This window comes from Anoplophora glabripennis, unplaced genomic scaffold (assembly GCF_000390285.2).
Source record: "Anoplophora glabripennis isolate ALB-LARVAE unplaced genomic scaffold, Agla_2.0 scaffold114, whole genome shotgun sequence".
Classification (NCBI taxonomy): Eukaryota; Metazoa; Arthropoda; class Insecta; order Coleoptera; family Cerambycidae; genus Anoplophora; species Anoplophora glabripennis.
In genome coordinates this window covers 141,852-158,440 of record NW_019416319.1, presented here as the reverse complement: position 1 = coordinate 158,440, position 16,589 = coordinate 141,852, and the positions used below count along the sequence as shown (strand labels likewise).

Sequence of the window (16,589 nt, the reverse complement as noted above, 5' to 3'; positions counted from 1 at the left end):
TATAAACAATTAAAATGAGTTTTTTTTCTGATTGTCGTGGTATAACTCCTATGGATTTGTCAGGAAATTTATCTGAGAATTGGAAGCTATGGAAACAAAAATTTGGTGGCATCAGAAATAACAAGGAAAGATGAAAAAATTCAAATTGCACAACTTTTACACTACATAGGAGAAGAAGGTTTTAATATTTATAATACCTTTACATATGTGAATGACGAAGATAGAAACAAAATATATGTGATTCTAAAAAAGTTTGACAACCATTTTTTGCCTAAAAGGAATTTATCGTACGAAAGTTTGAATTTTTTACTCGTAAACAGTTAATAAATGAGACAATTGAACAGTTTGTAACTGATTTAAAAAATAAAGCGCGTTCATGTGAATTTGGTGATCTAAAAGACAGTTTAACTAAAGACATTTTCACGTGTGGCTTACAAAATCATGTGTTACGTGAACATTTATTACAAGATGATTCCCTGGATTTAGAAAAAGCTGTCAAATACTGCATTTCTGTTGAAAATTCAAAGGAACAATATTCTATTACTACACAACGTACAAGTTCCTTGACTTCTTTGGATGTACAAAGTGTACGTAAACCAAAACGTTTTGTTAATTCGTCTTCAAAGAAACGGAGTTTCTTTGTAAACCAGCAGCATCCTTCTCAGCAGCGGCAGGTACGGCAACCAGGTGTAAAATTTTGCAGTTCCGGGCAACTTAACACTTCCAGCAGCAGCACATCACGACTTCATGGAAATAATGGCATTTGTTCCAGGTGTGGAAGCGTACATGGTAAAAATCAGTGTCCTGCTTTTGGTAAAAAATGTAATTTATGTGGTTTTTCTAATCATTTCGCAAAAAAATGTGTTTTCAAAAAAATATTTACAATAAAAATTCTGAAGATAGAGTTCCGTTATATATTATTGAAAATATTAGATATCAAGATAAGTTAAAATCACAATGGAAATTTGATTCGGAATTTCGTTAAATACAATTGATTTAACTTAATCTGGCTTCTGGGTACAACAGAGAAAGATGCCTTGACTTTTCGGAATCGGCAAAAATGATCAATATTTTTTGGAACTGGTGATGAGATGTTTGAGTACGAGCCGAAACCGAAACGCCGGAATAGAATGGCACACCTCAGCCTCTCCAAAGCCCAAAAAAGTAAGAATGAGCAAGTCAAAGACCAAAAGCATGCTGACTTGCTTCTTTGATAGCCAAGGAATGGTCCACTAATAGTTTGTGCCTCAAGGCCAGACAGTCAATCAACACTTTTACCGAGAGGTTCTTGAAAGACTACGATAAGGGTCATGAGTGTGAGACCAAACATTAAGTACAATTGGATCCTGCATCACGACAATGCGCCTTGTTACACAGCAATTTCAATAAATGGGTTTTTGGCCTATAAATACATATATTCCTGTGGCTCCTCAGCCTCCCTACTCACCTGACTTGAATCCTTGTGACGTTTCCTCTTCCCGAGATTAAAAAATCATCACATGAACGCCATTTTGGGACACTCGAGAACATACAAATAGCTGTAACCCACCAGCTGAACATTATTCCAGTATCTGAGTTCCACCACTGCTACGAGGAGTGGAAGAACCGTCTCCAACGCTGTGTGGCTTCCCAAGTGAATTATTTTGAGAGAGGCATTATTGAATTGTCATTAATTCTATTCGAATAAAAATATTTAAAAACATCAACCTCTTTAGTACACACCTCCAATATTTCTTGAAAGAAAACTTTGTTACGTTAAGTATTTTTCCTTTGTTTTGTTAAATGTAAATAAATCGATTTTAATTTCAGGTACTGGCAAAATATCTGACGTTAATATTTCGACCAAAGTTGATAAGACAAATTGTGGAGGCCACGGAAAATTTCTGGGAGTTGAATGTTATGGAGGATCCAGTAACATTTTTCTTGGAACATCTAAAGCGAGTAGAGAATATTTGCAAATACACATTTGTATTGGCCCTCTTATTACTTGGTGTTAAACCGTTAGTTGTAAAGGGGTCACCCGTGTTTAACTGCTATGTGCTCCCTGGAATATGGTACCCATTCCACTATGTTGCTGAGATGTACACCCTAACTGTTGCGGCATCCGCCTTTCTCTCTTGGAATGTGTTTGTGTGTTTTCTCATAATTTTAGTTGTCGTGCAATTCAGATTGTTGAACTTAAAGATTGAAGCTCTTAATTGTGAGGATGTCGAAAACGAACACGACTTTGACAGAAACGTACGCGGCTTGAAGTCCATGATTCAGTACCAACAGTACCTAATGAGGTGGGTGCACTTCGTTGTACTCATTTAATAACCACTGTTATTTACGAATTAATATCTTTTTGAAGTCTTTTTCCTTGTTACTCACTGTAATCGCCAAAATTTTCTGGGAAATAATAACATAATAAACGTAATTTGAAATTCATTAGGCAGCCTAGGTTTTTAAAAGTTTCTACCAAATTCGATACAATTTCTTTATAGTTTGGACTCTATCGATTTCCCAGAAAAGTTCCTTAAAACATAACCATGCTGCTTTCTCGTTTTCATTTAGTTTAGTTACAAATATGTGATTCTTCAAAAAAGATCTAGGCTGCTTAATTAATCCCAAATTACATTTTTGATCTTATGTCGATTATTTCCCTGAAAATTTGGATGATTACAGTGAGGAACAAGGAGAAAAATTTCACCAAGATATTAAGGAAGTCGGTACCAAGGCAGATGGGATATAAACATGTCATCCGATTACTGCTGGTCATTAAAATGATTTTTGCCATCGAAATCGAGAAAACGTAATAGAAATCATCACTTTGCAGATTTTTTGACAGCAAAATAGTTCGATACCACAAAAGTGAGTAGTAGTCATTAACGGGCATATTGTTTTAAAGTTTACTTATTGATACTAGAATTTTGTCATGTCAAAACAATTAATTCGAGAGTCATGGGCTCAGAGTTAAACCTTTCTTTCTTTAAGGATGGAAACTGATGCGTTTCTGGTTGCCTAAACTATACCGAAAAATGGTAGAAAACAGCCCTTTTTTTATACCGGAATATATCTTTTTAAAGCAATGGAAGAAAGTAGTAAAATTTCATATCACATTTGGCAAAGTATAAATGAAGACAGTAAAGCAAACATTAATTGGGATAGGTAAATAATTCGTGAGAAATTAATTTCTAAATATGAAGTTTTTTGGAACTTTTACAAAGAAACGATTATTTCTTCATAGTATTATAGAATTATGCAATTTTTTATATAGTTGTCTTTAAATAAATAAACTGATTAGACTTTATTTCATAGTTTGTTCATCACTTTATTATTTAAAAAGTTATATTGGAATAAAATTATTAAAAAATATTCATTCATGAATAGCATTATCTCCGACTTTTAATTCGCTTGATTTGTAATAGATGTCGCACTAGTAAAAATTTATTTATGAATGGACTCGGGTTATTTTTAACGAACAGCTGTTGTATGTGGTTAATTTGGTATAACCTGATTCTGAATTGGTAGTCATGGTTTCTGTTAATTGATACGTAAATATTTAAAGAATGTCATGATCATTTTAGATATATTTTTGTATAAAAGTATATAAGTAACAGTGCAAGTCCATACTATTATATAATTTTAGAAAATATGAAATATAAACAATTTTTAGTTTATTTAAAACCATAATTTATAATTAATATACCTATATTAGTATCTACGGTTAGTGGATAAGAGGGAAAACATTTTTATTTTCTATTCTACTAGAAAAAGTAATTCGTGACAAAAAATATTTTGCTTTTTAATTGAATATGTTTGTCATGAAAAACTGTAATTTATATATATACAGGGTGATCAGAAATTTAACAAAATTAATAACGTTGAAGAATAAACTGCTTTTGTTTTTGATAATATAAAAAAATGTTAATAAGAAAAGTTGTTCATAACGGAAAGTTATGTTATAATTACGATTTGTGAATAAAGCGGCTTACTTTGGTATAAACAGAAATGGAAAATATTATATTTTTAATAATTAATATTAAGTAATTCTTGATAAAAAAAATTCGCATATTAATATAAATAGAATTTTAATTGTGAATATACATAATAATGAGAAAATATAAAAAATATGTACGATATACTTATTTTGTCCAAAAAATGTGTAAAGAATTATGTACAAAAGGACGATTTGAGACTAAATTTTTTTTATGAGAAATAGGTATTCAGTTCACTTCACTTGAAAAAATAGTTGTAGGTACTTTAATACCTCCAATATAAACAGAAATTCTGTGGAACAGTGTAGTTTAATAAATATGTAAATAAATGAAAGTAATAAAGAAATAAATAGAATAGGTACAGTAGAACAGGAAAAAATTTAAAAAATCATAAAATAAAATTATTTCTTTTTATTAATTTGAGCTTCTATAATATATTCTGGATCCATACATCTTTTTCCCTGTGGAATATTTTTGTATATTATTTCTGGTAGTATACAATTTTTATAAAATTGTTCCAAATTTGTTGCCATTGATTTTTTCCATAATTCTTCATCTTTCTTAATTTGTTCTACATAGAGCGGGTTGTTTTCACCACTATAGGTATATTACGAAATAACATATAGACTTCTTCCGGTTATATTTAACTGTCTCTGTATCTGAAAGTAAGAAAAGAATTTTACCAGATAATATTTGTTATAAACATAGATAATTATACATTTTTACCTATTATGCTTTTGATTTACCATAATGATATATCTAGTCATATATAGGGTGCCACAATAGTGCGATAAAGTTTAGTATAACTGCCTGTAGTAGTGATACGAAAAAAGTTACTTGCTCGGATTCACATTTTATTATTATTTCCATTATTCATTATTTTCAGACCGAATTAAACGTTCAGAAAATCTTGTTTTTGGCCTGAAGATTTTGCCCTATACAACTATAACAGAAAATAATTATAAACTTTGTCACACTATTGGAACAGCCTGTATTGTGCATTGCAACAACAATATGTCATATTTATATTACGGCTAAGTAAGCGGAAAGTCCATTGTCGCATATGTAATTTTTATTTTCAAATAATCAAATACAATACCTACATATTTATTTTAATATCTATTATTTACTTGAATTTAGTGCTAAGTACAACTATGCCTAGCAAATTGTAATACTTACTCTGTTAATGTTTTTTCCTTCATATAAAAAATAGTAAACTCCACAAATAAAATATTTCGCAGCCACAACGCAACAATAAAAGATAACAGCTCAAAGATCCATAGAAGAAATAGAAGAATCAGATGAAACGGGACTTCAATTTCCGTTCTTAATCTTATTTGTTACTCAAATTTTAATAGGTATACATGCTTGATTTGAGTGCTTTGAGTTTAGAACTTGAAAGTATTTGATCGTATCAAACGGATCTCGGATTTTGACTGTTTGTTGGCAATTGATTCTCTATATTTAACCTAGAATTGACCTTAACCCAGGCCTGATCGGATCAAACGGGCACCGGATTCGGATTCAGGGACACAAAAAAATATTTTTGTGGGGCTGTGTTATTATTGTAATTAAATTACTGCATTGAACACAATTTTTGCCAGGACCTTGCACACGTGTCCAGATAATACACAAGAAGACTTTGAACTGGGGCAATGGGAATATAATCTACTCGTTTTTAGAGTTCTACTGAATGAATTATGTTTTGTTTGAGAAGCAAATTTTGCAGATCTAAAGAACAAACAGGGATAATGGAATATTTCTCATAACATAACCGATTTCCCTGCATCCACTTTTTTGTGTTCCTGTGTAATTTTTATGTTTCTCTAAGTAACATGTCAATTAAAATATAGCTACGCCGAACCATTACTTAAAGATATAGATATGTTAAATTTAACATTTTAAAATTCAGAATGCAACTGACTGTTGACCGTCATTATAGGAAAATAGAAAGAAAAATTATAAAACAGCAAACGAGGATCTTTAAAACATGATACCATTTGTTTTAAAATTTTCTCCTTGGTAATTTCACCGTCTTATGGACCGTCAGGTCATCAAAATTATTTTTCTCAACTTCATTTTTTTATATTATATGAAATGTTTTTCACTACTTGTCCCTTTCAAAGGATAAGTATCAGAGGATATGTATAGATAAATTGAACACGAGCAAATTAAAAAAAAAGTGAATAATGCATGTCAGTTATGAATGATAAACATTGAAGGTATTTTGTTTTTTACGGCAACGCTGTAAATAATCTATTAAATTATGCTCTTCAGAGGAGGGTCAGTAAATATTGTTCCTGATTAAGCCCCGAACCTACCAAACGAGGTTTATAAAAATAATAATATAGTATAAATGCAAATATTTATGGAAGGCGTAATCTCCAATAAGAAGCATGTGATTAAAACCACAACAAAACAAAAAAACATTGGTTATTAATTCGCGACAATGGAAATTAATCCTTTCTAATAAGTTTTCCCTAGTGTCGACTGGACTGCATAGACTAAAGTTTTTAAATATCCCCATAAAAAGAATCTAATGGATTTAAATCTGGTGATCGAGGAGGCCAAGCCACTGGTCCTCCTCTACCTATCCAACGATTTTGGAAATGCCTGTTCACGTGTTCTCGAACTGTCAGACTAACGGGGTGGTGCCCCATCGTGCAAGAACCACATACCACGTCGTATTGGCAAAGGTAGGTCGTTTAGAAGTTTTTGCAAGTTATTTTGGAGAAATTCCAAATAAAGTTAGTTGCCCGGTTAACCCTCTAGGCAATACAGTCTAATGAAATGTTGACCGATAAAATTTGCATTGTTTTTGTACCTATCTAAAAGCCAGTTTGAAAATTCCATCCTTCACGGAAAGTCTACAGGAAGAAGTGCTCTTTAAGGATTCTAAGAACCGTAGATTTTGGGCAATTAAACTGGGCAGCCAATTTCCGGACACTTTTTGAAAAATCTGCTTCTACGGCATTTAGGTTATCTTCTTCAGCGATCTCACCGCAATTGATTTGATTACCACAATTGTGTTTGGCTTTAGCAAATGTTCCTGAAATTATTTACAGCATTCTAATTCTACATATTACCTACTCAAAAAGTACGCTAATGCAAGTAACAAATAAATTGTAATTTTTACCAGTCTCTCTTACCTAAATGCTGATCCACTCTTTCAAAAGTTTCCCTATCAGGAATTCTTCGATTTGGAAATTGTTCCTCATAAAGCTTTCTGGCATTACATGATGCAAGTCCATGCAGTAAATGCATGTCGGCATATTCAGTAAACGTAAATTCCATTACGGCAAATAAAATAAATCCGAGGAATAAAAAAAATAAGGAAAATATCAGAAGTTTTTATTCTTATTTAAATCAGTAAATGTCAAAAAAAAACTATAGCGACAAAAAACAAAGGGAAAAACAAGTGTAAATAAAAGTGACATTTTTTAGATAGGCACAGAAATATTGCAAATTTCATAGGTATATTTCTCTTTGTGGATGTAATAAAAATCATATTAAACAAAATTAGGTTTTTCTCGAAAACAGTTTAATTTATCGATATCAACCAAGAGTGCTTTTTTTTAGTTTGAGATTCAAGCTATCTAAAAATATTTTTTTGTGCCTTTATCGTAAAGGGTGTAAAAAATTGACATTATTGTGCTACAGCTAGTCCGTCCCTGGCAAACCAAGTAAACCAAATTGTATTCGTGGGTCGATTTTTAAGGAGTATTATCTATTGTCCATCATATTAAAAAATAGTTAAATTACACAAAATATTTTAAAAGTTATTTAAAAAAATCGATTTTTAGGGGCCTGTACCTCCGTAGGAGGGCCCTTTAGGGAAAATTTTTATAGAAATTTGTCATGTTATTTTAACGTTCCCTGTATAAATCCGAGAGTTTGCCCACATATTTTGGGACATCCTGTATAAAAGGCATATTTTTAGAAATTACTAATAGCTCGAAATTTAACATAACAACGCTGCTGAAATCAAGAACAAACTTGATTAAACCTGTTTTTATACAAATCGTTCTATATCTTTTGAATGGGAAGAGATATTGAAAGACCTTTATATTTCATGTGATGTACAAAAATGTGTTCAAAATAGGGGAAAATAATTTCAATGATGTCATAGATGTCATAAAAATAAATTTTAAGTAAAACACTTCATCATGTCAAAAAAGACCTCGGCTTGTGTTTTCCAATTGTTCTTTTCATTTTCTTGTAATGGTGGTCAATCATCAGTTCTGGGTCACCCTGTACAGAGTGTCAAAAATATTTCGTCAAAATTAGAGAAGTTCATATGAATACGTCCTCTAAAATGTGTTACAAATAAGTAGCAGTCCCTTGAATTATAAATTATAAAGTTGATTTTTATTTTCACACAGCTGTTCACAGCATGTGTTTGTAATTAAATTTTTCAAAAATTTTTATATAATTCTATATACATTTTTATAATGCCAGAATAAAATTAATATGGGGGCTTGTGCTGACGAGGGTAGAGGTATTTTCCACCATTTTCTTTCGGTTTGAAATTTGAACTTCAAAGTTTGAACAGCTTCAAGTAAACTTATACAGGGTGATTTAGGTTTAATCTGGATAATTTCAGGAATCGATGGAACAGGTTAAAATAATGTTCATTCATAATATAAACTTATTTCCGTTTCGCACCGTTTCGGAGGTAGAGGGTGTTGAAACAAGAATTTTTTCCCGTTTTTCCCTCGTAATTTTTGAACTTAATGATACTTTTAACGTTGATTTTCACAGTGTGAGTTTTGTTTTTCTTGGATTGCTATAACGTTAAATGAAATTTACGCGGCTAGGTCACTACCTCGGGGCTACACTGTCACGAATTTCATTGAATATCTCAGAAACAAGGCCAAATATTGAAAAAAAAACAAGAGACGAAAAAGTTTCAAAATTAAAGAGGCCAAAGTATCGTGCAGCTGTTTTATTGAAATTAATAATTTTTTTTAAGTTTTGAAATAATTTGAGGTAGGTGATTCAAACTTAAGGAGCTAATGTAAGATCATAAGGAGTGTTTGTATTCCGAATATCATTTCAATCGGATGAGTGGTTCAAAATTTATGAGGGAAAAACGGTAAAAAAATTCCTACTTCAACGCCCTCTATCTCCGAAACGGTGCGATTTAGGAAATGTGTGAACGAATGAACATTATTTTAACCTGTTTTATCGATTCCTGAAGTTATCCCGATTAAACCTGAATCATCCTGTATATTTGACATACATTCTTTTTAATTGCAATGTTAAAATTTCTATTACTCGTTTTTCTTTCCAGATATGTCAAAGATTTGAATGAATTATTATATGTGCCACTTGCACTAATGATGATCACTAGTGTCTTCTTAATGTGTTTAAACATGTACACCCTAACTACAAGGTAAATGTTTTCCCAAATAAATTTAATAAAATATTAAGTTAGTTGTTTAATATAAAATAACTTTTCCTTTCATTACCATGGGATATTTAGGCAATGTTTAAAACACATTCTAATCCCATAAACATTTTTTCAGTGAAGGGACTATGGTTGATAGTGGTAGAGTTATGTTAACTTCTTTCGCCTTAGTCGTGGAATTTCTTATTGTATATGGCCTTTCAGCGCAGTTATTAATGGACGAGGTTGGATTTAAAAATACTCAAATATACATATACGGTGTTAAAAAAAGCTGAAGAAAAAGTAAAGAATACTCCAAAAAATCATAAAACAAATGCCAGATAAACATGTATCTTTGTTTCTGAGGTACACTTCGTTAGTCAATTTTCGTAAAACTGTTTGACTGAATCATTTCCAGTTTGATACAGAATATTACCTAAAAAGTGTGAAAGATTTACATATGCCCCTGATAAATGAAATAAGTTAGCAGCGTAGGTATCGTCATCCTTTTTCAAACAGAACTTTTGCGTCAGCGAAACTTTCATATTTTAACTTTTATTATTTCTATTAGTTTATTGTATTTAATAATTTCAGTTGCCTGCTTGCCATTTAATAACACAAATAATGCCGTTGTATGGCACACATGCATTTTATGAACGGATGTGCTAATGGTAATGGACTTGAAGCTCGTCATCAGTATACTAATTATTCAGTTACTTCCGGTTGAATATTCGCTAGATTTAATTACTGACTTCGATATAGTGAAAGATTTGATGAACCATGGAAGACATAGATTTGTTTGTGTACCTGAGAAATTCGCATTTACAGCAAGATTTACGACAGACAGAATTTCCATAAAGGCTACCTCTGTGTTAACCAGAATTCACATAGTGTTGTTGAAGCCAGGAAGACAGGTTGATACGAGCTATCGTATTATATGTAGAATCAGTTAACAGACCTGCATTAACATAAAATAATACAGTTTGATCAACTAATCTCTAGTATAATCTTTCCTAAGTCATTTCAACATGAAATTTAATGACTTTCATAGGCGTCCCTAAAAAAATTTTCTGCTAAGAGCAAAAATTATAATAATTTGTGTATAATGTGTAGAAAATTTCTATTATATGTTCATTTGGCCAACAACATATTCTAATTATTTATGTCTTCAAACTTCATTGATGGTAAATTTCGTTTTGTTCAATTTCAAAAAGTCTCCAAAATGTCATGTTAAATGTAATAATATTAGTAAACAAAATATCCCTCTTAGTTCTCCCTTTCCCAATTGTAATGTGAATGATTATTATTAGAATTGTACCTAATAATTTAAAATTTGCCACTGCACTGCCAGGCGACAACTGAAATTTATGACGCAGTCGACCAGAGCAACTGTGAGTGAACGCTTTTTGTCCGCACGCGCATTCTTCAACTGGGCGTTTACATTTCTACCACCTGCACATTTAGTTCGACCAGACCTGTATATGGGTATGGCTAAATAAATATGGGAACAAGTTTTTCAAATAATTCAATGCCGAGTTGCTGCGTAGCGACCGAGCCTGGTACATTCTGTCAAATTCTTGGTTCTTCAATTGAAATCGGAAAGACTATAACGTATTAACTAAAATTATAAACAACTATTTTTTAGAATTAAGAATTATTTTTTTTTTATTGCAAAGAGCTAACCAGAATGGTGCTGTAGAAGCCAGGGAACCTTCATAAATGATTACAAGCCACAAAATCACCAAGCTTAGGCAACCAACATTGCACGTTGGTACTGTCAACTAAAAATCCCTAAATCTTAGCATCATCAATATCATCATAATCTACATTTGCAATGCCCAATGACAAAACATTGTGTCTATGCTCGAGATAATGGCATCGCCGATTAGATGAATAAAGCGTCGTGATAAATTACACCAATCACAAGCTGATGTAACAGAATTTTGTATTCTAACGTATCCTTGATGTCACTGTTTCAATAAATTTTAATTTTACCATAATTGAAATGCCAACGCGAAAGAACTAAAATTACTATTTCAAACAATAACCTGGACACGTGGCTTGTAATCATTTATGAACGTTCTACATAATCACTTAGATATCTACACTGTTTAAAATAGATGTTACGGCTACTTGAAAACGTTCACCTGGAGATCAAGCATGGTTTGTGATTCAAGCACGATGGTGCTCTTCCTTATTTATCATTACCGGTTCGAGAGCACATAAATGAAATTTACGGACGATTAGACTTGGTAGATCCATCTAAATTGCCAGACCTGAATACGCTACAATTGTTTATTTGGGGTTATATTAAATTTTTGATCTATGGTGTGGCTTGGTGGAAGTACTATTAAAATAAAGTGACAGTACATCTGAATCTCTGCTTATTTATCATCATTACCTCAATTAAATTGTGCAGTTCCATTAGGTAATACCCGTTGCCAAATTTGAATTGATTTGATCAACACGTTTGGAAGATAATGAGCGTTCAAATAAAAACGTGGTCGAAGTTGGCTCTGACACATTGGACGTAGGGCGTAGCTTATAGCGACCAACTTAACCTCATTTCTCAACGAGCTGTATAGCAGCTGTCAGTTTCAATAACAAAGCGGCGATACAGCGCTTTGACAGATGACGTTTAAGTTCATTTGCTATACGCTACGCCCTACGTCCAAATTTTCAGAACCAACTTGACCACGTTTTTATTTGAACGCTCGTTATAAGCAGATATTTTAGGAAAACTTGACACTCTACATCCCGGATCTTGCATTTGAAATATGTTGACACTTTTTTCTTATTTTTGTGGAGTACTCTTTGCTTTTAAGACTTTTTACACTTCTTTAACTTCATATAGGTACCAAAATTATAAACTATTATTTTTTAGTCAGAAGCTACAGCAGACATGATATATTTTGAGTGCGAATGGTACTTACCGAATTTACGGCCCTTGCGAAAATATTTTTTAATTATGATGACCCGAAGTCAGAAAGATGTTTGTATAAGGGCTGGAAATTATCATATGATTAATAACAGGACTATTCTAGTTGTAAGTAGAAAACGCAATGTATACTTATATAAAAAAGGGATAAATTTGCTAAAGCTATTATTAACTGAAGCACATTGTATTGTTCCTTCATTACTTGTAAAAAAGCTAGATAAATATAGTTAGTATACCACAAACCACAATATTACCTTCATAACAGACCTCAATCCTATCGAGATCATAAATAAATCTGTACAAACAGAATGAACTTCAGGAATACCTCAAGGCTCTATCCTTGGGCCCCTACTATGGGAAATATAGTAATAAATGATTTAAATGTGAATTTGCTGTTATATACAAGTTTTTTATCCAACACTTGTATATAATATACATATATAATTTCTTTGGTTTTAAAGGAATAATGTGGCCTATATGTCACTAGTGAGTTATAAAGTCATAAGTCGCTAGTAAGTTATGGCTTTATAGACTAGAAATCATCACAATCAATTTGAAACAATAATAAGCCAACGAATAACCTAAAATGCTATAAACTTACAATCTACCTACTTATTGATATTAACATTAACATTTATGGTAAACCCGTAATTTGATTGCAAAGGATTATTGGAATCATTTTGTGATTGTGGTAAATTTATAGAACAGGTTGTCCCTTTCCTTGTGCTTGCTTCAGGAGTCTGCACCCCTTGTATCTTGTTAGCAATATCAATTTTGCTGGAAATTGACTTTTCTACATAACCTTCTGCCACGGTAGAATAAGAAGTGGATCTTATTTGTGGAAGGGCGAAATGGGCGTTGACTAATTAGACGCCTTCATTATAGCCATCCTTGTCTATCACATGGATTTCTATGGCTTACTTTATCGCTCTCACGTAACTTCTGATAGACCATCGGTACTTTCCTACACTGTATACCGTAACACACTAGTACCATAAATAACTATTTTCTACATTTCTAATAACTTCAAATTAATTAATTTGATGTGTTAGAAATTATTTATAATTAAATCTAGATAAGTGGAATATCACGTACCACCCAACAAAATAATATGATAATGTTTGATTACGCACTTACTAATGAGATTCTCCTCCCACTGAAATATATGGATCTACCTACATCAATAATATGGTCACCGAATTATTCATTATAGGTATACCTATGTATACCAGTTGTTTTTAATAGATCGTTTTCAAATGATTTTAATTGTTAATATACGTAATATTGTTTAAGTTTTTTGTTTAAATTAATCATTTATTAAATGACTGCAATCTAATACTAGACATACTCAATTCACATATTTCTGAAGCTGCGTCACGTCAACTAAATTTGTTCTACTTTTCTATCCCTCGAACAAATTTTATAAAGCCACCACACAATATTTGCAGTATTCACGATAATCTGTCCACTTCTGATGTCATATTTCCTACAACATAACTAATCTTGAGAAAATTACTTTAAATTAAAATAAAACAAAAGTCTCTATTATTTTTTGTAGGACCTTTCTGTCGTTCAAATTGTGTTATTTATTTGTTTTTCTCTTTTCCGCTATATTCTATTTATTTGTATTTTTTGTGTATATCATATTCAATATATATACATAGCATAATATATTTATATTTATAGCATAATAATTTGTTTATTGCCAATTCTGTTACTAGGTTGAGGTCTATTGAAAAGCGTAAATAAAAAATAGGGAAAATTGTACTCCCTAATAAATAATTTCATTTTCAGATTATGAGAACAGCTTACAGCTTTTATACTTTCCTACAAAAAGTAGCATATGTCAAAGAATGAATTGACTAATTTCTCACAAGCGCTTACAGCAATACGTGTCCTAGATATTAAAATATTTGCTTAAAGTTTATATTGCCACCGTATGCGGGCTATTCCGTGAAGTTATTGGACACAGGTACATCTACAACTGTTTTTTAACAGATTTATTAAGTGTCACTAGTACTAGTACGAGTAGCATTAGTTTGTTTTAACACAGATAGATATTGTGAATGAGCACATGAAATTGCAACACAATGTACACCAATCTTTCAATTACATTAAATAATCTTAACATATCGTGTTTTATTTTGTCATTTCCCTTGAAATCATTTTTGAGGTTATAAGTTTATGCTGTGGAACTAATTTCAGTTTAGCAGTTGCGACAGAGATTCAAAGAAACGAGGGTTTGCGAATCTGCAGGAATATTTAGAAAAATTACAGTTTTTGTTCCTTAAATGTTATTGGGTGTATGTTTAAAATGGAAGACACTTTGAGCAGTTATTGGTTTAAATTTAAATTCTTAAAATTTCAATTCTTTCAATTCTTAAAATGTAGAAATGGCCAACTACTCAAAAGCTACGCAAAAAACTTTCCACGATTCGATTTCATACATAAAATGTTAATATTAAAGGATGCATTAAATAATTGATACTATCTTTTACTTCGATCCAGATAATCGTTCGTCTAAGACTTTCCTGATTAACGGTCATTTCGTTCGCATACATATTTTATTAAATGGAAATACACATGTTTTTTTTCGTAGATCTTCCTGTTATGTACTTATACAGGGTGTTTCTTAATAACGTGCTTATATTTAAGGAGGTTATTCTTTGGTCAATTTTAAGAAAAAAACTTCATATGAACATATGTGTCTTAACTTTCGAACTACAGGGTGCTAAAGTTTTATGAAAAAACATTTTTTTATGATAACTTTGGTATTACCTTAGATATTTTTTCAAATTTGGTACACGCCTTCTATTCATCGAGATGCATTTTCTGATGCACAAACAATTTTATTATTTTTGCCAGTGGCGTCTGTACAGGTTTTGTATTGAATATTTTTTAAGAAAAATATGTTACGCCACTGCTTTTTCTTAAAGTAAAAATCATTTTTGAAATCCTCATTCCTTTCTGAGTAAATGTAGTGTCTTGAATTTTTTTCGTNCAAACAATTTTATTATTTTTGCCAGTGGCGTCTGTACAGGTTTTGTATTGAATATTTTTTAAGAAAAATATGTTACGCCACTGCTTTTTCTTAAAGTAAAAATCATTTTTGAAATCCTCATTCCTTTCTGAGTAAATGTAGTGTCTTGAATTTTTTTCGTTTCATGTACGGTTTTGGCATAACAAAATAAAATTCATTCATTTGCATCTTATTTACGAGAAAAAAAGATTTATGTAACTTTGAATAATAATTTATTTAAGATAATAACTTTTAAACGAAGAAATTATGAAATTACAGTAATCTACATACATTTTGGAATGGTAAAAGGAAATTACACTGAACGCACAAAGAAATAAATTAGGTATATCAGATGTTGGAAATGTCCACCTCCTGCAAATATGCATGCTTCTGCTCTTCTTCTTATGGACTCACTACCCTTTGGAAAATGCCGGGAGTGGTTCTAATAGTTTCGCAACGAACTATGATGCGATTTCTCAACTGCTCTTAAGTATGAATTGGTGTGCTGTAAACCAATGTTTTGAGATGACTCCATAGGAAGTAAGCTCAAGCATTGAGGTCCGGGGACCTAGGTGGCCATAACTGTGGTCCGCCGCGACCTATCCAGCGATTATTGTAATTTTGGTTTAAATATTCGCGCGCCGTAGCACTGAAGTGCGCTGGTGCTCCGTTGTGCATAAACCATAGTCGATTTCTTAATAAATGGGAACAACCCCCATCAAACCTGGCATTTCTTCTCCGAGAAAATGCCGGTAATTATGTCCATTTAACCTCTCATGAAGAAAATAGGGTCCAATTAAATAATCACCGTATATTCCAACCCACACGTTAATGGAAAACTGCTCCTGGTGACGGGATTTCAAAATTGCATGTGGGTTTTCTTCAGCTCAAATGTGATTGAAAAGTGATTGTTGTGGAAGTTTTGGATGGCGTTTCTGGAGAAGTTGGCTTCATCAATGAATAAAATTTCAGTGTCAAATGATGGATTTTTATTCACTTTATGAAGAAACCATTGGCAAAAGTTTATCCGTAATGGAAAGTCGCGAGGTAGTAGAGCTTGAACCCGTTGGATATGGTAGGGATATAATAAAAAGTCATGGAGAATTTTCCTAATAAGAATATGTGAGACATTCAAATTTTTCCCAATTTTTCTTGTACTTCTGGATCTTCCTCAATTGAATTCAAAACCGCTATCTCAATTTCTGGAGTTCTTACAGTACGGTGTACTCCATTTATTAGATTGTCTGGTTTAAAACTTCCCCTTTT

At 31.9% G+C, this 16,589-nt stretch overlaps 1 protein-coding gene across 1 annotated transcript; it reads left to right on the top strand.

Annotated features, from left to right (window-relative positions):
- The first annotated feature begins 1,091 nt into the window (after positions 1-1,091).
- LOC111691374 lies at positions 1,092-14,161 on the top strand. The gene is made up of 7 exons (XM_023454080.1): positions 1,092-1,164; positions 1,218-1,316; positions 2,153-2,285; positions 9,271-9,372; positions 9,506-9,611; positions 12,251-12,412; positions 14,099-14,161. The coding sequence occupies exons 1-7, from the start codon at positions 1,092-1,094 to the stop codon at positions 14,159-14,161; spliced, it is 738 nt and encodes a 245-aa protein (XP_023309848.1).
- The last annotated feature ends 2,428 nt before the right edge of the window (positions 14,162-16,589 follow it).